The sequence below is a fragment of the Barbatula barbatula genome, assembly GCF_947034865.1.
Source record: "Barbatula barbatula genome assembly, chromosome: 7".
Classification (NCBI taxonomy): Eukaryota; Metazoa; Chordata; class Actinopteri; order Cypriniformes; family Nemacheilidae; genus Barbatula; species Barbatula barbatula.
The window spans coordinates 1304795-1326573 of NC_136770.1; the positions used below are offsets into that span (position 1 = coordinate 1304795).

Consider the following 21779-nt stretch of genomic DNA (forward strand, 5'->3'; position numbering starts at 1 on the left):
AGTCCGGAGAACGTGTTTAGAATTTGAATATATATCATATCTGGTTTGTGAATCCTTGTCAACTACATAAAAAGATATGATTCTTAAATAATATACAAAATCTTAAAACGTACAGTAGCCCTTTTGACAGCTTCCATTGTGGCAACAAGCCCCAGTCTCCAATGGCTGTGATGAATCAGAGGGGGTTCTGTGCCAAATGATCTGAATTCAGATATTTCATCATTTGAACAGGCCTAAATCGATGAAGACATTGACTGCCATCCTGTGTCTTCAACTTCGTTGAATGTGAAAGTTTGTGCGAAGCCGATCTGAACGCAGCACGAGCTCTGCGCGCTGCAAATACACGGGGACGCGCGCACGGATCAGTGGAGGCAGATGGATTCAGAGTTCAATTTTTCATTTGATGTCGATTAGAAACGCCATTCAATTCTGCTTTAATTTCATTACTGGATATTATTTTTAAGGCTTAAATAAGTAAACGTTCATCGTTTACATTTAGGAGTCGAAGTGCAAATAGGACCCTTGAGATGCTGTACGCGCTTTCGGTCGCCGTCATCGGGCGTGTTTGTAGAACTCGCTGTAGCCAATCCGCATCGCCGGAAAAGTGTGTACCCACCTCTCCCCTTCATCATCACCATCATCATCCGGATCCTCACAGTCAGAGACAGACACCAGCCGAGACAGAGACGCTCTCACACGGAGCTCATATAGGAAGCGAGCTAAACACACTGTAACATTTTCCTGAAGGTATGGAATGACGACGAGATCAACCAGTGGATCCGAAATTCATGCTCGGATGTGTTTATTCCCCGGCTTGAGTTCCAGCACTCTTTTCAACCGGACACTTCCACTCCAAGACCAAGTCCGGTGGCACCGGCATCCGAGCGCGCACATACATGGGGATGATCGCCGCATTGTCCGGAAGATGTGTATCATTGCACCGCGGCTGAGATCTGCGTCGCCTGCGCTCATCGTGGGGTCGAACCTCTCGGTTCGTGTCTGCGCTCTGCGCCCCGTGTCATTCCCCCTGAACTGAGATGGCTCTTTGCGCCGTGGTGCGACATGCGCGCAGACCGCGGTGGGGGACTTGGACGGATGCAGTTTTGATAACGACCTATTGCTTTCTTTGCGTATTGCCATTGAAACAACTTTGCGCGTTCCCGTCTTCGCTGAGCGACTGTCAAACACCCACCGGGTGGAACTGCTCCGGTAAGAGACGCGGACGCAGCGCTTTCTTACGCGCCGTGCGCTTTTGGCGCGTCTTAGTTCTTACCAGCCTTTCTGTACAGAATTTCCATTTGTCAATGAAGTAATCGTTTTATTTCAAGTCACGTGCAGTATTACAGCTTTGGGTTTTGAAAGTGCTTAGAATTACCAGCCCAGATTATTTTATTTTTTTGGGCATGAAACCTGTCAAGGCCATCATCTGGCGTTAGACAACTACATCTGGAGGTCTGGTGCGACTTTACACAGTATTTGCAGAATAAATGAAAAGACAGCTTTACATCCAGAGACACATTAAAAAACGGGGCCCTGTCGTGCAATTACTTTGTCTCTTGAAATAGCTTTTGGGGGGCTGGAAATCCATCTGTTGCACTGACTACCCGACATGATTGCAGATCTCAATAAGAAACGACTCTGTATCAAGACAGTATAAAATATAACGAAATGAGGAAAACGATATATTTGCTGTTGACTTGTTCTCCCCCTCCTCTCTCATGCCGGGTCTGTGTGTTGTGTTCTGTAGTATTGACCTGGTAACCCCACCACGGGGCAGTCGCACGTATTGAAAGCAGAGCTTGATAGAATAAGCTGTCAGATAGACAGGGTGTCAGATAACTGGCTTGACTTTAGTCCACCACGCACTGTATTATTGTTAATCTGGAACAGTCAAGAACTGTACCACAGACTAGTTTAAGCTCTGGTCCTCAGTTGAGATCCCCAGGAGAAATAAAGTTAAATGTTTCAATGAGCTACAACAGCTCAGTTGACTCTCGCAGAATAATCGTTGCAGGCCTGGTTAACGGAAAACGGAGAGCACGAGCCTCTCCGGGCCTGTCATCTGCAAATTTCTCTCTCCATCAGTCTGTGAAACTCCACAGGGATTTGGCTAATCCTGCACCTCAGCTCTTTATTTTCTTATTCCTCAGAAACTATGCCAGGCTAGTGTGTGAGAGAGAGAGAGAGAGAGAGAGAGAGAGATGAAGTCTAGAGCATGTAAGGTCTTCTGGGAGAGCCGTCTGAGCTCCTGGGCTAATGAGGAAGTTGCGCTGGCCTATTTTGAATTTCTCAGGGTTTTTCCGGCTCTCTCTGCTTTATCCAGCCCTTAATGCCATTATTGAGATTTAATCCAGTAAAACAAGCAGAACGGCGTTGCTCGGTCAAGAAAAACTAGAATGAGCGCCCGTCCTGTTTTATTCCCCTTCCTGCCATCATCGGTTGGCTCAGAGGAGCCATGACTAATGCATGCCACCCAGAAGATGTTGCAGGACTAATTGAATGCTTGCGAAAGAGTGTTTGCGATAAAATGATAATGCCAGCGGGCTCTCATTCGGGAAGAAAGATGGAGTCGGTACTGAATGCTAAAGTGTGAGTTGTGTACCTGGAGGTGAGCGGGAGAAATAAAGGACAGTAATTGGATACTCTCCCAGAGAGCATGCTCATAACGCTGAGTGGTTTGCAAGAGCACCGTGTTTAAATATGCATGACGGCAGATGTTTCTGCTTTTCATTCAGAACCTTGTTATTTCCTGTGTCGGACCAAAGCTGAACATTCGAGCAGGGTACAGCGGTCACACATCTGAACAACATAAAAGCATAGAAACCCAAACAGACACAGTGGGCACACTGTGCACATACTGTAGAAAACCCGGATAGTTTTTTTCTAAATTAAATGTTAGGCTTTTGAGAATTGTTTACAAAGGCACATTATGATAAGTAAACTATATCAAATCAATCAGAACTAGATTGATCAGGACAATAAAAAATTATATAAAACGTGTGTTTTACATATTTTTCTCTGCATGACTCTTAAAACTTTCACCATGCATAACATTTTACAGAATTCAAATATGTAGTCATTTCGGTATATTGTGTTGGATCTGTAGGTTGTACAGTCTGTGCCAGCTGTTACTGAAGCAAGCGTTCATTTTTCAATTCAACTTCCCTGCTGATAAAAAAACAATAGAAACCCAACCGAAATTCGAATGGTATCCAATAAAATACCGTTATGAACCATTAGCTTTTTTGTAGTGTGGTTTGGGCATTATTCCAGTAGGATTTAACATCCCACCAATATAATCCATCGCATACCAGTAGAACCATTACAGTTTCCATAAAAGCCAGTACAAATCCCTTTAAAATGAGTGAAACTTCTTTAATGGTCTCTATTGTTCGGTCAGCAGGGTTGTCAATCAAATGGTGATGCGGTCGTAGATGCGTTTCTGAAGTCTTATTTTAAGCATTCAAGTCTGTCTGATGATGCATCATTTGAACCTACGTGACTCTTCAAACCTTGACTCTCAAGTTCTTAATTTTACGATTATTTGAGGTATTTCCACAACACTTGGCGATTATGAGGTGAAGCCCGAGGCTGTGAGAGATCCAGAATTTAGCACAGATATTTGGAGCCAGCTGCACAGAAACAAACATCAAGTTGAATATTTGAACAATGATCCCTGTGCACAACAAGCAATGATAACAAACAGCTCTTTCCAGTTGGATAGTAGGATGTTGACGCATGACAGAACAAGAAAGATTTTCTTATAAATACTACAAATAATTTTGAACTTAAACTTTTCAATGATAAAAATAATTTTGAATTTCTTCTGTAATGATTTACTCCAGCCATTTAATGGACGTGTTGGTCGGTTCACTTTGAAAACACCGTAAACTGTTTTTGTGAAAAAATTGCCTTTTTCTTATCTCATTTGATGTAAAAATATGTTAACCATTGTAATTCTTGAAAGATTTTCTGCATGGCATTATCAAGCATCCGTTGAATGGACTAAATTTGTGGAAGATGGTTAAATGTGTTCAACGGCGCTGACAGTGCTCTCTTACGGTAGTTAAAAACCATCATTTGACGTATATTTGAGCGTTCCAGTTGTGCGGGCAGGGATTCTGCACGGGTCAGCTGATGTGACCGATAGCGTCTGGGTTTGTTTCATATTTAAATCAGATTTTCTAAAGCAGTAAAGCGTGTAAGTGAAAGCACATGAATTAGATGGAGAAAATAAACCTCTGTGTGTGAAGCCTTTCACATCCCTGAGGTCAATGTCTAATTTCGTGCATTTTTAAAACTTGTTCTGCATTGAAATGTGTGGAATGTGCTTCCCTCCTAATTTGTTAAATCGGTAAATGCAACAGAATTCTCTGCATTCCGGGAAAGCGACCTTAAAATGCTTCAGTTATTAATGTGCATGTCTTTGTCAGCGCATGCTCTCCACCGTCCCACCGCGATTCTCCCGATAAAATCTCCAGAGAATGTGATTTGTCTGGCTACACGAGACAGACAGAAGCACTGTTCCCTCCATCAGTACTTATGGGCAGTTGTCGCACGCGACCATATGGCGCTGAAACCGAGCTCGTGTCCCGAGGGCTTTGGGTCTGTCCTCCACAGGTGTGCCAGAAGGTGCGAGGTTCAGCGTTTATTAACCTTTCAAGAGTACATCCAGAAACGCGCAGACACGGCTACGACCTTCATTTAACGGAGGTTCTGTTCCTGTTTGTCTATTTTCGAAAATGGAAGCCAAAGAGCTGGATGGTACTGTAGATTAATGATGAGTGTATAAATACTACACTAATGGCCGGGCTATTCTTACTGGACCATCTGTTATAAGAGACGGGGCAGTGCTCGCTTACATTTGTTGTTCAACTGGAAAATCTTTAGTGACCGGGTCTGGGATGTGTGGGATGGACCAGAATTCCCCGCTGAAAGATTTCACTGCATGGGAAACTGTGTTAAAGGGACAGTTCACCTCAGAATAATTCTGTCATCGTCAATGAGTCTTTCCTCAGTGGAACACAAAAAAGGACATTTTGAAAAATATCTCTGTGGTTTTGTGTCCAAACAAATGGAAGTCAATGTGGTTCATTGCCGAATGTACAGATGAAGAGTTTGGTTACAAAATTAGATAACATGTTTTTTTAATGATGGATTCCAATTAATATCAATCAAACTGCCGTTGGTCTGTTTTGATTTGAGCCATAATAACTTAAATAACAGCTAACTTACATAATAAAAAACATGATTTTTGAAAGGGAAAAAAATCTCATCATGGAACCAAACTTTTTAGATAGTCTGCTTAAATAACTTCCGCTAAAGAAATTCAATTATTAGTTTTTTATATTTGTACAAAACTCATTAATGTGTCTTTGTTTCCCAAATCCGAAAACCATTAGACATTATGCTGTGTAGTATTAAGCTGTTGTGCGGTAATAATAACACATTAATGCGAGCTTCAGGTGATACGGCTGCAGATGTTCGTGAGTTTGTACACCCTGCGGGTACTCATTTATTTGCATATTCATTGATTCGGTTAGCAGATGTTGTAGTTCAAAGATGCTCTGCCCCGAGTTTATTAACACAATGTACACGAGCGCAGATTCCCTGTGATGTGTTTGTCAGCAAATCTACTGATGTCTTTGCAGTCACCTCTGGTAAACCTTCAGCTCTGTTTTCTGTCACCGCTGTCCGTGCGTTCATCTTCTCCCAGAATTTCCTTTTCAAATCTTTTGATCTAAAGACATTTCTTCGAATGTCTGAAATGATTTCTGTAGACCAAAATATAATTTTGAAAACATATTACTTTGTTTTTTGGAAAACGCTTTTTAAAATAATAAATGGATGACTTGGACTGAATAATGAAGACAAAGTACCGAATAACTCCGTAATAGATGTGACATTTCTTTAAAACTGACATCTCAGGGTGACAAATGGGATTTGATAAATGATGGAAGAACGTTTCTGAAAATACTACACACAGATTGACAACACTTAATATAGATTTGATCGAATGTAACATTGTTTTGATTTATGTTAGTGTTTTAGTTACATAATAATTTGAATTTGTTGCTTTGAAGTTTTGATGTGTTCCGCTATTAATCTAGATGTTGAAAAAGTCATTATAAGTGGGAAATTGACACAACTTTTCTATTGTGTTCTTTTCTGAGTTTCATACGGTGTGTGTCTGCTGCCTCGGCTTCATTATCATTCCACACAGATTTGCTTATCCTGAGAGTTGGCTGCTTGTCTTGTTTCAACAGTCTCTCTCTCTCTCTCTCTCTCTCTCTCTCTCTCTCTCTCTCTCTCTCTCTCTCTCTCTCTCATTGCTGTGTTGATGAGCGGTTTACCAGCATGCATCTCTCTTTCTGAATAGCTGCATTGGTACAGACCCTTCTCACACACATGTGCACACACACACTCATTTGTCGTGACTAAGTAGTCTTCACCATTGGTGAGGATGATGTGCTGCCGCACAGCAATATTTAAATTTTATTCATGTCCCGTCTCAGCGAGATAAGTCATATCATCCATCTGCACTCATGCTCTCTCTCTCTCTCTCTCTCTCTCTCTCTCTCTCTCGTTGTTTATGTCAGACCTCTTCACATTGAGTCTGCCACAGGTCAGAATGTATGAATGTGTGTCATAAATGGATTGATAAATCTTTATAATGAGTAATTTGTAACTTTCTTACTAATGCAAACATTGTTGATTGAATCATGGCATGGCACACGAGAGCATGCATTATTATTATTATTGAGGAGATAAGGTATTCTGCTCAAGATGTATATTTCATTTTTCCACTTTTATTATGGTGTATGGTCACAGTTGGGTGTTTTACGGTAGCTTTCAAACTTGATTTTAGGATTTGTTTCTAATCTTCATTTGGATTCGCAATGGTTAGTTCCAGTCCTTGAATGTGACTGCAGGAAATGTGTTTGAAGATTGCTGATACAGAACATGTACAGTATGAAAGGCTCTTCTGAGTAATCTCCCTCAGTAATTGTTGAAAGAAAGCGATTACCTAAGGTATTGATTTCTTTCAGTCTCACGCTTATGTCCAGAACACAGCTGTTTTGATAAATGGCCATAACTCATTTTTTCCTGAAGCGATATCGTTCATCTTTGACAGAGTTTTTTCAGATGTCGTTTATTGTTCCTCAAGAGCTAACAGGAAAATCAGACCAATAATTCTGCCGAGCCTGTATGACACAGTGTTCTTTCCTTGGTTTTGGAGTGACATCTACACAAAATAAATGTACTTTGCCTATTCTATTAGGATACCAGAATAAAAAGCAAGTTTAAAGGTCCAGTGTATAACATTTAGCGTCATCTAGTGGTGAGGTTGCAAAATACAACGGAGCGACGCCAAACTCTGCATCCGATGTAGACGCAGTGTAAGGTTGATAATACGTTTTATTACACCTGTTTGAAGCTTTATTAAAAAGGGTTTGGTTTTCTAAGAATTTACTATTTTTATTGGAGCTTTTGTATTGTATGCTGCTTGATGCTCTTGCAGTAAAGAATCCTTTAATTTATTAAAAATAAATGACCTGAAAACACACTTTAAATATCTTTTTTTTTTTTTAGACTTGATAATTACATGATCAATAGACTCCTTTTCAAAAGGACAACCGCATGCTGAAATATACAGGAACACAAACAGGGAAACACATCATCTCAGACAGCATCAGTACGTCTGATGTTGTATCGCCGGCTCTTTTACTCACGGATGCTTGAGCTTATGAAATATTCATCCTGGATGTCTGTGTTTATAGACAAGTAAGAAATAAAGATAACGTCTTTCTCCTAAACATACTTTACAGTAAATGATATTTGTGTTTTTTTATGTATGCGTGTGTCGGAGAGAGAGAGAGTATCGTTGAAACCCATAGCATTCAACAACAGATTGTACGCTGACTTAGCTTGCATGTCTCTCCGTTATTGTCGACAAGGACAAAACCTCAATCCATTAAGAAACATCCAGTCCACACTCATAACAGAGGTCTGTAAGCATCAAACCCTGGGCTGTTATGACCCCAAACCAGGGACACAATCTACTCCATCAAAGCCACTTTTCTATTGCTGTCATAACACGCTTCAGTTTCACACCCTCCATCCAGAGCTGAGAACCAAAAGCCCCTTTGTCCCTAGAAACAAATTCTCTGAGGCAGTTTCACACCGATAATGTGTTTACTCGATTATAACGAAACTCATTTTCAAACTCATTCCTCATTTGACCGCTGGTGAACTTTGATGAAAAGATTGTTGGCGATGTGGAACCAACAGCGATAGATAGTGAGGCATATTTGTACATTTTAGAAGTGCGAAATGGATCTTACGGTCCTATGTAAGACCTTCGATGGGCCCTTGTGACCTGACCCGACTGTTTCTGGTTCTGTTTCGAGTTCTGTGCATGAAATGAGTCGTGCTAAAATTAAAACGCATTCACGGAAGTCATTGTTATTGCTCATGTAGCTCTTCTCAGTGTTTCATAAGTATTAGTCTCCGGTTAGGAAAAATAAAAACCGAAATAATTGGAGAGGTGATTCGAACTGGATTTGGGTACATTTTATGAGAAATGTTAGTTTCATAGTGAGATCTTCAATAATATAAACTTTTGATTGCAGACTCGACCAATCTGAGCTCAGTTTGACACGTGACATCTCTCCTGAAACTTCTTAGACATTTGTGAGATTTTGACTCTATATCTGAGACACACATGAGACTTTTCATTTGCTTCTCGTTTATGTCTATGAGAAACAATGGGGACGGGAAATCTCTTTTATGATTTGATTCTCACAGGCTGAAATGTAGAGTATACTATTGTGTAGTGTTTGTTCTTCTTACAAGAAAGCAATATTTTCTTTTTGTCTTTATTTATCTGTTAACACTCGTATTTGTGTATGTTTCCTCACAGGGTTTGAAGAGCAAGACACAGATCTTTTTCTCTGCGACACAAACACGTGCAAGTTCGACGGAGAGTGTTTGCGAATCGGGGACACGGTGACTTGCATCTGCGATTTTAAGGTAGGCACCTCAGAAGCTGACGTTTCATTTATTTATTATTCACCGCTGTGTTGAATGTGTGACGTGCGTTGGATGCATTAGCGCATACCAAGACTGAACAAACTGTTGCAAACACACAAGCGTGTTCTGTGGTGAGGTCAGAGTGCTGCACTCCGCTCAGACATCGTGCATCTGTGCCTCATTGCCGTCCGAGCTGCATCACTCAGGTAAATAGCATTATCTGTCTGCTCGCACCGCGCGCGGGGGGATTTGTCTTTGATGCATCTGCTCGCTCACCCTGACTCGCTCTGCACAATGCTGCCTTGTGCACTTAAGAAGGGTCACGCTGCTTTCATTCCTGCCCTTAATACAATTGAGCGCCGCTAACGTTAGTCTGGGGCCATGTGAGTGCTTCTACTGTGCTGCCGGGGGGAGGGGGGTATCGGTTAAGTATGAAACGCGGGGCAAGTACGGGGATGCCCTGTTCCTGCGGTCTGATGATGCTGATACTCAAAGCTCTGCCCTGTAGACGGGCAGTATTCCCAGATTGGGAGCCGAATGGGAAGAGCGCGTGCGTGCGATGTAGAGTAAGATGAATGGATGTGATCGGTACAAGTTCACTTACTGAGACGCTATTGATCCAAGTCTCATACTCAGACTGACCGCCTTCCATCTCTACTGTATCTCTCTCTCCTCAGCTTTATTCCAGACAGACAGTGAACTGTTTCTGTGCAGGTCACATGGGCACCGGAGGCCACATTTAAAGGTGCAGTCTGTTCTGGGCCAGACGTAACACAGGGGTCATGGGTTTACGTTGAACAATAGTGGAGTATTTAAGGGTATTTACACATAGGGCCAGATAAACCGATCAGGGCAAAATAGCGCAATTTCTAGTGTCAATGGGACTGGAAATTTCTGCTTGTGGTTTGCTAACAAGGCACACTGTCAAAAACACAGGCATAACATCTTGTCCCATAATGACCTAGAATGACGAGCGCAAACCTTAGTAAATTGTGGCACTCTCCCCCCATAAACTCCTAAACAATCGCAAAACAGCCGCGTCTATGCCTTTTCGTCTTGGGTAAATACAGACAGTAGGTTTTAACCAAGCTGTTAGTAATCTGGCCCTTTGTGTGCATGACCTTAAAGACGCACTTGAGATGAATAGCTATTTGATCTCTGACACCATTGATGCTTTTGAGACCAGTCTTCATCGTTTTTGGACCATAACGCCGCCGGTTTCAAACACTTGCACTTTGAGACCCCTACTGTACTCCTTTACCGTAGACAAGAGCTCTTATTATTTTGATCAGATACAATAGCCACAAATGTACAGTCAGATACTGTGTGTGATTTGGTTGGTACTCTGGAGCCTTTTGGACACAGAGATTCATTCAATAGTATTTTAACAACAAATATGTTCATTTTGTATGTAGTAGATACAGTGACCCCTGTAGGCAGTAGTAGGCACTGACCTTTAGCTGTTCATTTACACATGCTACAGGTTAAATCAGAGGTCTGAATGTCAAATTAGATCTCTTTTACAAATAAATTACGCCATTGGTTTATAAATGAAATGTCTTTTTATTTTTTAGTTTGTTTAGCAAAATCGTATTTTGTTGCCTATGTTGTTATAATTGCTTCCAATGTTTCCTCATCTGGAAATTTGCATTTCCTCATTTGTTTTCTCGGTTTATAGCTGACACGTTAGACACACTCCCTCACATGTTTAGATGTGTGTGTTTATGTCAGAGACAGACGGCCATATTCAACAGATCACCTTCTTGATTGTTTGTGGCTGACTTCCTTCACACTTCCTTCACTTAAATCACTCCGGAGATTTCAAACTTTCAAAGAGTCGTCCTCCAGCCCTCCTTTCTCTCACTTTCTCTTTGTCCTTCTCACTTTTGCTCTCTTTTCCCCTCAGGCCATTAGTCAGCAGTTCCATGTTTGGTGTGTGTTTTTCCAACGATTTGTGTTTGTCGCGTGTGTCTCGCGTGTGTATCGCAGATAGATGGATGACCGCCTGATGTAAATAACCTTTCTCTGCTCCTGTGGGTTTGATATATGAGTCTGAAACTGGTTCACCTCCTCTGATCTTGCCGCTGGGTCAGCTGCTTCCTCCAGACGCCACAGCTGGCAATGACAAAACCACCATGGTCAGGTGTGACACCAGGTGCTCTTTCTCACTTGAACCTGCGTCTCGTCTTCCGGTGTAATTAAAGTTTGTCCTCATCTGATCGCGTTCATGAAACATTTACGAGCACAGAAGTGTGACACATGTGTTTCTGTGTTTTTACAGTGCAGCGGTGACTACGCACCTGTGTGCGGTTCAAACGGAGAGAGCTATGAGAACCACTGTCTCCTGCGGAAAGAGGCCTGTAAGCTCCAGACCGAGGTGCTGGTGGTGTCGGAGGGTGCCTGTCCTGTCGGTATGTCATCGTGCCTAAACTGCAGAATGCAGAATGTTTTGTCTTCTTTACAGTCAAATATGTAAACGCACTTACTGTACAAGAAAGCTCATTATCTGGTGACGCAAAATTGCATCAGATTCTGCTTTCACTTTAATTAGGTTTGTTTACATACCAAGTTGGCAAATGTTTTTTTTCTTTATGATATAATTCCAGTTTTGTTTTGTTTATAAAAAAAAGGAGGAACCGTCATATCTTATTTACAAAAATGCTGATTAATGATTAAACTAATAATATCGACAATGATTCGATTTTGCCATATAAGCTGTTTAAAAAAATTATATTACAGAAATTAAATATTGAAAAAATGTAGTCCAGTCTGTCCGAGGTTGAACGTGACATTTTTAGATTTCTCGAGAGCAACAAATTTGTATGTTTAGAAAAGTTTATATATTGTGTTACCAGTAAAAGAACATTTACTTGACTAAACAAAGTTACAAACCCATTCAACAAATTGTATATTTAATCAAATTTAATGTATATACAATAACATTCAACAAATTGTTTATTTAATACAATTATTACATAATAAGATATTAATGTTAATATAAATAATATATAAATAATTATATTATTAGCCCCCAGTCAGACTGATAAACAAACATACACTGTCAGATAACCCATAAAACCACCGATATGTTATGAAAAATGTCGCTACATTGAAACATCTGAGCCTTAATAAATATTTGCCATCATCCTTATCAGTGGTTTAGACGTCCACACCAAGATCAACATAAAGTATATAGTAAGTCATAAAGATAAAAATCATTTTAAACGTACACAGCTCACACACCATAACTATAACAATATTTAGAGTGAATAAAGAGTGGTATATGTTTTCTAGCCAATGACGTTAAAACATTGACAGACAGTCAAAATGCATTTGAACATAGATTACTCAAGCATTTCATCTGTAAAACTGCTTAATAAACATAACTTCCTTTGTTGATGTGGATGCTAATATAGTGATAGGTCTCTTTAAAGTTATCATTCTTGGTAAGAGCGGGACAGCATGTGCTCCAGTAAGCTGGAAGAGATCAAAATCACCGTGAACTTCCATCAGCAGTGAGCAGTGGTATGTTGGACGTTGGCAGGCGTAACATTCCACAACCATTCATAAGTCTGAGTGATGCGTGCGACCCGTGAGCCTATACTCGGGTTACTTTAGTCACACTGAGTGGGTGATAAAGACGATTATGAGCTAAAGTAATGATCATTGACTAACAGCTACTGTAATTACTGTAAGAGTGACGGATGCACCTGCTGTCGGCTGAAATACAGGACAGACACAGATGCTGCTCAAGGGGAAGTCGGGATGTGAAATCATCTTCACACAAACCCCAAATGAAAATGTAAGCTCATAAAGATTGCTGGCAGTTAAGCTAATTTTGTTAACATTTATGCAGAAAAATAGAAAGGCAAATGAGGCATTTGTGGATATGCGGTCAGAGTATAGATTATTAACGCTAATGTGGATAGTATTGCTCAGACAAAAGGGTCTTTAAAGACATTATTGAGAAATGTTTGATTTTAAATCTCCAGTTTTTCATTACTGACTTCTGCATCTTGGCAAATCTCTGCAGTTTGTTTTGAAACTCTACGTCATTTGAAGTCATTTTTAGTCTCAGGTCAGATTAGAAAGACTTGGGGTGTGGGTTGCGTCCAGTTTTGGTTTGGGTCATCATCTCCCTGTTTCCAGCCTTCTTTCATCTCCCTATTGCTTTCTGTCCCCTTGAGCTGTACTATTTATAATACAGACAGAAAGTCTTTTTAATGATGACATGGGTAGTATGGACCCCGTGCGTTAGAGGAGACTAAACTAGTGGTCTCATTCTCAGAGGGAAAGTCAGGGTGATAGGTCTCCATTTCATTTTGTTGCCGTCTAGGAGAAATATTGAGATATATAAAGTTCTCAATTATGATTTTTCTTTCAGAATTGCCCATAGCAGCATCACAGAATTTAAATAAAAGCTCAATTTCATATTAAAATGAGAAAAACATTTACATTTCTGAAGGTTGTACATTTACATACTTGGAGAGAAAGTTTTAAAGCATCTTTGACTAAAATCATAAGAAACTAAAATGACATGCTTCTCTTTCAGTTTCAAGCGCATATTTTTCATTATCTAGTGAGTTATCTAAAGTATAGAGACACAGCGTTTAGAAAGACGCTTGACTGAAGCTCTGGGGAATCACATTCTGGGTTGTGCGTCTCTTTATTGGCAGATGACATTGTGTCACCTCTCTCTCTCTCTCTCTCTCTCTCTCTCTCTCTCTCTCTCGCTCTCTCACGCTCGTAGTTCTGCTCAATAGAGGTGACTGCATGTAAGGACATGAACACAAAACATTCTGGTCCAGTTACCGTGTCCTCCTTTAGTCCTCTAGATTAGCCTACTTTTGGTCATCTTTTATTAGGAGAAAGATGAATTCAGTCTGGAACAAAGATAAATAGATTACAGCTTTATCATTATGTAAGTAAACGTGTTTTTAGATGGTGTGTGTGTGTGTGTGTGTGTGTGTGTCAGGTTTTGCTAGGATTATGTGGACCAAAAATAATATTAATGAATAAGTGATAAATAAAATTGAATGCAAAAGCGAATGAATGCAAAATTACTTTTTAAAAAAAAGTGGTTAAAGGAAAGAAAACATAACCAGATGAGAATAAATCGTGTTAGTACCTGCATGGAAAAATACTATAGTATACAAGTACTTACTGTAGTAAACTGAAGTAGAATTCCTATTGTTTTAAAATTTTACTATAGGAAATACTATATTACAGTTTTTATTCGTCTGCTAACAAGCATTGTTCAATACTGAAGCCACACTTTCCAAAGTCTTCACACAGTCTGTATTAGCAACATGACTCTTCATCTCACCTCCAAAACTCTTCATATACGTCTCAAAAGAAGCTCATAACAACAATTCTCATACAGAAAACACACATTTCATCCACGAACAGCAGGGGGCATTACATAAACTATGCACTTTTATTTTTGAAGTTTGAATGAATCCGTATTTTATATAGAAAAAACACTTCTCACATATTGAATGTACTATAAAATATCTGTCTCTCTCTCTCTCTCTCTCTCTCTCTCTCTCTCTCTGTCTCTCTCTCTCTCTCGTATTAATAATCCTTGATTTACTGTAGCAAGCACTACTAACTAGATAGTCCCCATTAGGATAGGAAAACAAGTGTGCGTGCATGTGTGTGAAAGAGTGAGAGATATGTGAGGTTGTTCAGAGGCAACGGCAGTAATCAGTGTCAAGTAAAGTGGGCCCCATTTCCTCACAGGACACAAAATCATTGTGTGTATTATACGGGTGTACACCAATCTGAGTGTGTGTTTGGAGACAGAATAAACACGGGTCACGCTGTTCTCCGATTGATCACCCATTACTTGTAAAGAGGAGAGAGATAGGATGAAGCGGTTATAAATCACACCGTGTATGTGTGTGCTGGGGAAAAGGGGCAAAGCTGGAAGAAGATGGAATCGGAAAAGTCATCAGTAGAATAATCCATCAGAACATCTAGACGGTCCCCACAGAGCCCTTTGAGAGGAAGAGAGAGAGACGGGCAGAGAGCAATAGACATGTGCAGAGAGGGTTCAAAGAGAGAGACGGGCGGAGAGAGAAAGACAGTAAAGGGGAGAATAAGAGAGAGAGAGACAGGCAACGATAGATGCACGTAGAGAGAAAGTGAGACAGAAACAGTTAGCGACGGTCTGATGTAATACCAGCAGGACAGATTCAGACAAATAATTTGTCTAATGATTGTAAATGAGGACTGCAGCAGAGATCGGTCTGATCAACGAAAGAGGTTTGATCATGAGAATAAAAAAAGTACTTTAGACAGCCGGCATGTGTCACGGGTTCAGAATAATGCGAACGCTCATTAAACACAGAATCATGAATATGAAGCAGCTCATTTGCATTACTGAGAACCTGTCGTGAAGGGACTGAAGTTTGGGAAAGAGAGAAAGAGTGAGGGTTTATGATGCAAAACTTTAAAGTTGTCATTAATTGTAATTACGTTAAAAGGATTCTGCACAAACACGTTCGTACAAAGCGAGTGAGTAAACATGACGTTTCTTTAATGGGTGAGTTAATCCATTAATGTTTTTTTACTGGAAAACCAACCCGAAAACATCTGATTCAATGAAGGATATTTTGCAGCGGAGGGAGAGAGAATTAAGGGAACGACACATTAAGGCGTCTCTTTCCCGTGGCCGCCTCAAACTAAGATTTATATTTGTTCTGGGCGGGGAATAATTGGTGGGGTGATTGATGGGAGGGGTTTGAATGAGGGCACAGGGCTATAATCCGCTCCTCTCCATCATAACAAATTGATGAATGTCAGATTTTCCCAAAGCTGCCGTCGAGCCCAGAGGCGGGCGAAGTGCCGCAGTATGGTCTCGACATAACGCTTGCGCCCTTGAACTCGTGAAAGAGAGAGAGAAAGTTGGGTTATCTGGGGCTGTTTTTTTCTTTTCACCTCAAATGAAAGCGCTGGAACTCCATTATTTATGTTTTGAGAGGTACAGACGCGGCCGTAGGGCAGATTTATACGTTTAAAAAAATTGGAAATGAGGTGACAGCCTGCCCCTCTCACTCTCTCTCTCTCTCTCTCTCTCTCTCTCTCTCCACATCAGTTCTCATCCAACATATACATTTCCCTCCGTGTAGCTTCCCATTCTCTTCTGCTGGTTGCCTGCGCTGTACGCTGGGCGTCGTAAAAGCTCAATTTAAGTCCCAATTTTCTTATTTTACCACTCTCATAAGTCATTTTGATGTTAAGTTTTTCATCTCCACTGAGATGAAAGCTTTCTGTCTCGCTCCTGAGGCTCTGCATGTTCTAGAATAAGAAGCCACTGGTGTAGGCGAGTGTTCCAGAAAAGCCCTGAATGAAGATCGCTGGAGAGAGATAATGAGCTGTGCCACTAAAACAAACTTTTTTTTATATATCTCTTGATATCTCTTTTATAGCTCTGATTATATATGAATGTATTTATTTTTAAGATGCATGGATTGTGGAAAAAGGAAATTGTTTTGCTTTATAATCTGAGCATTCAGCGAACAGTGATGATACAAACAACAACGCAAATATTGACATCTTGAAGTGTCAAGGACGTAACTTCATTTTCAAGGTCGTGCTGGAACAAATGTCAAAGTCTTAAGAAAACTGTATGCCACTCACTGACCTCCGATCTGTATATCATAATAACTGCATGGTTGCTTTACTTCATACACTGTAAACTACAATTGAGGAAATTGTACAAGTTATTTTAGTCGAAACTTCAATTTAATTAAAAGTAATCATTATACTTGACTCAAAAGTAAGTAAAGTACTATAAAATGAAGTTTACATTACTTAACCTGTTTAATCATTTTAAGCATTTGGGTTTACAGTATCAAATGTAACCAATTACATATTCTAAATATCACAATATTGATGTTATGTAGCCCTGTAAACCCCATAGCATTCTCTCTTTTTTATTACAAAAAGTACATTCATCTGATTGTTACGTTTTTTAAATTTCTTTTATGTATTTCATGTAGCAGTTTTTTTCAAATGTAATCTTTCCCCTTAGAATAACTGTATAGAGCTATATCAAAATAAAATGGCATTTGCTTGCTACGTGCCTGCTTCCATCTTGGCTCATGGGCACTTTTTTTGAGACGATCAAGTGGTTGGTGAAAATCATGTGACCATTCACTTTGGAGCGTTCAAACTCAGTGGCTGAATCCAAAATCGAAAACGAGAGGGTGGTCAGATAACATGTGGATAACGTCCAAGTTAAAACATGCTTATCACATTAAAAACACCACAGAAGACATTTTCTGAGGTTGTTTTTAATACTGCAATAGTATGCATATGAGAGCGACGTATATACGTGATAGACATCAACCAATAGGCAGAATACAGACACAAGAATAATTAGCAGCAGTTTGCAGTCAATAAGCACTTCTCTACTACAAAAAAACATCCCATTGGCATAATCATTCTTCACAATGGGAAGTGTGAATGGACCTCTTATTGCCGGAATTAAACAGAGAAAACGCGTGGCAAAATCACAAAGCTGCTGTATTCCTTTTAATTGTTTGCTTTCATCTGAAGCATATAGCCCTACAAGGAAAAAGTGAAAATAAAAAGTTCTGAATGTGCTGTACTTGAGTTGTTTACTTGTACGAAACCCATGTTACGGTGTTAATGTGACCTGTCTCTCATAAATGAATTTGTTGCGCTTGTCATTACATCACATGGCTAATCTCTGGCCCACACTCCAGTACAGTAGGTGGCGGAAACGCACCTCAAACGTAAGTTGCCACCCTCCTTTGAAAAGGAACAGAAGAAGAATTACATCATACGATCACGTCAATATTGCGTACGACGGCCGGAGCACATTCATACTACACCCATTCGGGGATGTACCCATTTAGGTACATGCATACTGAAATAAAGTACCTACTCGTTGACAATGCAATTTTGGATTCAGCAAGTGTTTCTGTTCTGTGTTCATTTCCAAATGTAACTCTGATATAAAAGCCATTGGAGGGGGAAGCATGGAACACCAACGAATGTGGGCACTGTGGGAGATATACGTAGACGTTCAGATGGAGAGAGAAATTGAAAAGGAAAAGGCAGGCAGTCTGAAGCCTTTCACTAGTGAATGTACAGAGCCGTGACGTCAAGAGCGGCGTTCAGCGAAGTCGGTCACACTTTTAAGGGCAGTTTAGAAAAATCTGCTCTTTTATACTTTTATGAAATATTTGCTTGCAAAAAATCTGAATTCACAGCTACTGTACTTTAAAATGACGCTCGGTACGGAAAATTGCTTTTTGCCAGCGAGTTATTGGCATCCGTGTGAACGTCCACGAAACACCTAAAAGTAAAATGTGATGTTTCATGTTGCAAAAAGCCTTCAAGATTATTAATTCACAGCATCCATTGTTTAATGTTTGGCTAAAATGTTATCCATCAACCAACGCAGAAGAACGCTCTCTCTTTGTTTTCCTGACCGTGTGTTTTTCTGCTTTGTAGATGCTGGCTCTGGATCAGGGGACGATGGTGAGTATTTTCATCTCGTGTCTAATTAATACGGAGCATTACAATGATCTCATGTCTCTTGCGTTGTCTGCTGGCCCGCGCACACACGCGCAGATGCTCGTGCTGTGTTTAGATGACTGCAGCTAGCGTCTGCCTCTCCTGATAGATGTGAATGTGCCAGCGGTACTTATGAACTGAATCCAGGATGAAGAATTTCACTCTGGAGCTTGTCTCATTAAAAAGAGATACAGGATGGCCTGATGGGGCGAGAAGAAAGAGAGAAGGAGGCTTATGGATGAGTTATCTAGTCTGAAAGATAATCAGCTGGGAATGGATGAGATTCGAGAACCGGTTTGGGACGGAGAGTAACGTTAGCGTACTACTTAATGAACGTTATGTTAAGAGAAAACGAATGTGAAAATTGAATGGAGATTTTTCTTATGTCGTTTCCTTTCATTAATATCATGGCATTTATATAGCGGAAGAAAAACGTGCACATCAGATTTACACTTTCTTTTCAAGCCAACAGCTCATTGTAGGGGGGAAAGGACGAGGATGGAAAACATCAAAAAGCAGGACGGAAGAAGACGAGTGTAAAATCCACAGCAGAGTGATGATACAGGAGAGAGCGAGCGAGGCGTGGAACATGGAAACAAATGTAGAGAAGCTACAGGGAGTCGGATAGAAAAATAAAAGGGCGGACGAGAGAGAGAGAGAGAGAGAGAGAGAGAGAGAAATACTAAGACACGGCTCAGCAAACTCATGAGAGGAGTTTAGCTTAAAGAAAGCTTTTGCCATCCTCTAAAAGGATCAGACATGTTTTAATGTCTGAGTTTAAATCATTGATGGGTTCTAGGCTCATGCATACTAAATCAAGGAAACACACACAGACATCTGTTCAACACTTCCTCTGCACTTTGACTTTATACAACCGAGCGCAAGCAAAATGCATTATGCCGAAAAATAAAGAACCATACAGTTGTGCTTATTGAAATGCAACAGAAACCATTTTCCATATCGTGCCGGAGTCAGTCACTGTGTGTGTGTGTGTGTGTGTGTGTGTGTGTGTGTGTGTACTGGTATTCAACACAAATGTCCCCACAAAGATCATAATACCAATAGATTTTGACCTTGTGGGGACATTTGAGTTCCTAATGATGGAAAACAGCTTATAAATCATACAGAAGGATTCAAAAATAATGCAGAAAGGTTTGTGTGATTCTTGTGTTTAGGTGTTGGGTTGTAGGGGATGAAATCATAAGCCTGATATATAATCAATGGAAGTCTATGGAATATCCCCGTGTGTGCGAACCCCACAAGAACAATAAAACTCTCTGTCATACTAAATATTGCTTATTTAATAATGCAAAAAGGATGATTCTGAGAGGGTTAGGTTTGGAGATGTGTTTAGAGATAGAGGATAGAAAACATCATTAGCTCAGTATAAAAACAATAGACGTCCATGGCAGGTGTGTTCACGCATATTACGTTCTTATGTCCTGACAACATTCTTATAGCTTAGCTGGTAGACTGTGGTGCAAACAACAACATCACCGGTTCAACGAATCCAAGTTGCCGAGGACAGATGCGTGAATGTGACAGTGTACTTTTTGCATCTCCAATTTAAGGTGGTGAGCTGTGGGCATTACAAAAGGCTGTTTAGAGTTTCTAATGCCGCATGTGATTGTAAGCAGTAATACCCATCTTGGCTTAAAGGCCCTTTTTGAAAGCAGTGCTTTGTCTACATGAAGTTACTGTCTCTGAGTCACAGGTTCTGCTCTGATGCTTTGTATTCCACAATGTGAGGAAAATCAGACGGCTTTTCAGGCTATGAGTTGCTGCTTGACCCATATTTGGCTTCCAGGAAGTCTCACATGTTACTCGGATCTCTTCACATTCTGCCAGAAGCGACTCAAGACAGTGTTTTGGTTTATTTTGCAGTCAATGGTCTGATGCCCTGCAATCAATAACTCATTATCTAACCAAATAGCATTAGAGCCCATCGGTCATGAAGCACCGTGTTACATTTACACGATCATATGTGATTTCTTTCGAATACTTACAAAACACAAGCATATGATGAATGTTCACAATATCAACACCTAATGATATCTAGTCTATATACACCATCCAAATGTTCATTTAATCAGCCTTTCTAGATGAATCGCGGTCATTCTAGTCCAGTGTCTGTTGAATTTCAACCAAATCAAGCCTCAGGAGTGACATAAAGTCTTCCAAAAGAAATGTGACATGACAACTGAGAGAATTATTATAAGGATCATTTTTTAACTTTTCCTAAAAGCATGTAGAAATATGACCGTTGTGATGCTTAAAAGTGAATCTGAAGATAATACACGTTCTGTTATTTTCACCTGTTTCTCCAGTTTTCGGCAAAAAATGCAAATAGAAACATTTTTATATTACATTTGGGATGAATATTGTTATTAGTTCACAGGATAAAACAAAAATAGTAATTTTACCTAAACAAATACTGTACCTAATAGCAAATTCAGTCTGAAAATGTATTTTCAGATTGTTTTGTTATTGATCTTCCACCATTCATGGCATCTTGTTATTATCTGTATTCCTCCTTTATTCCTCTGTTCCATCTGACTTCTATGCCTCTTTCATTAAAAATGTACTTTTACAAGAACCGAACATCAAATTTGTAATTAGAACTTTACTTCTTAGTTGCACTTTTGAAACACACATCATGCAATAATTATTTTTATTTCTTTGATGATTGATGTTGATATTTCTGCCGGCCAGATATTACAGTTGAGTCTCGGCCTGCCTTCCTTTAATAACCCATTACAAATCACTTTTTGCAAAGGTTGCCCCTCTAATGACATCATTTCTCCACACAGGACTTTCTTATGCCAAAACACTCGTAATTTAGTATTTCATGATCATTTCCCTCTCCTTCCTTGCTGTGAGTTATGTAGGAGCGCTTTAGCTGATGTTACTTGCGAGCTGTCGAGTCTATTTCAGCTCTTAATGCACAAATAAAAACAGATTTCTTAATCGAGCTTTGGGATCAGAAAGTTACTGTATATTCCTACAATACACAGAGATATTTAGTGTCCAATGAAAATGTATACATTTGATTTAAATTAAAAATTTCACAATGCTGGGAGAACATTCCACACTTGTATAATGTGAACGCGGGTCTAACATCCAACTGCTTTAGTTCGCTTGCAGAACAGAAAGAGCCACAGCAGGTATACATGGTGACATTTTCACAGCTGGAC

The 21779-nt window shown here is 40.0% G+C and overlaps 1 protein-coding gene across 1 annotated transcript in view; it reads left to right on the forward strand.

Annotated features, from left to right (window-relative positions):
• The first annotated feature begins 654 nt into the window (after positions 1-654).
• The window catches only part of tmeff2b (transmembrane protein with EGF-like and two follistatin-like domains 2b), a 37009-nt gene continuing 15884 nt past the window's right edge, over positions 655-21779 (forward strand). Inside the window, exons 1-4 of the mRNA XM_079459773.1 lie at positions 655-1209; positions 8924-9033; positions 11315-11444; positions 18523-18549. Coding sequence (XP_079315899.1) covers positions 1038-1209; positions 8924-9033; positions 11315-11444; positions 18523-18549 — 439 coding nt within the window. The 5' untranslated portion in view covers positions 655-1037. The remainder of the gene's footprint in view (positions 1210-8923; positions 9034-11314; positions 11445-18522; positions 18550-21779) is intronic.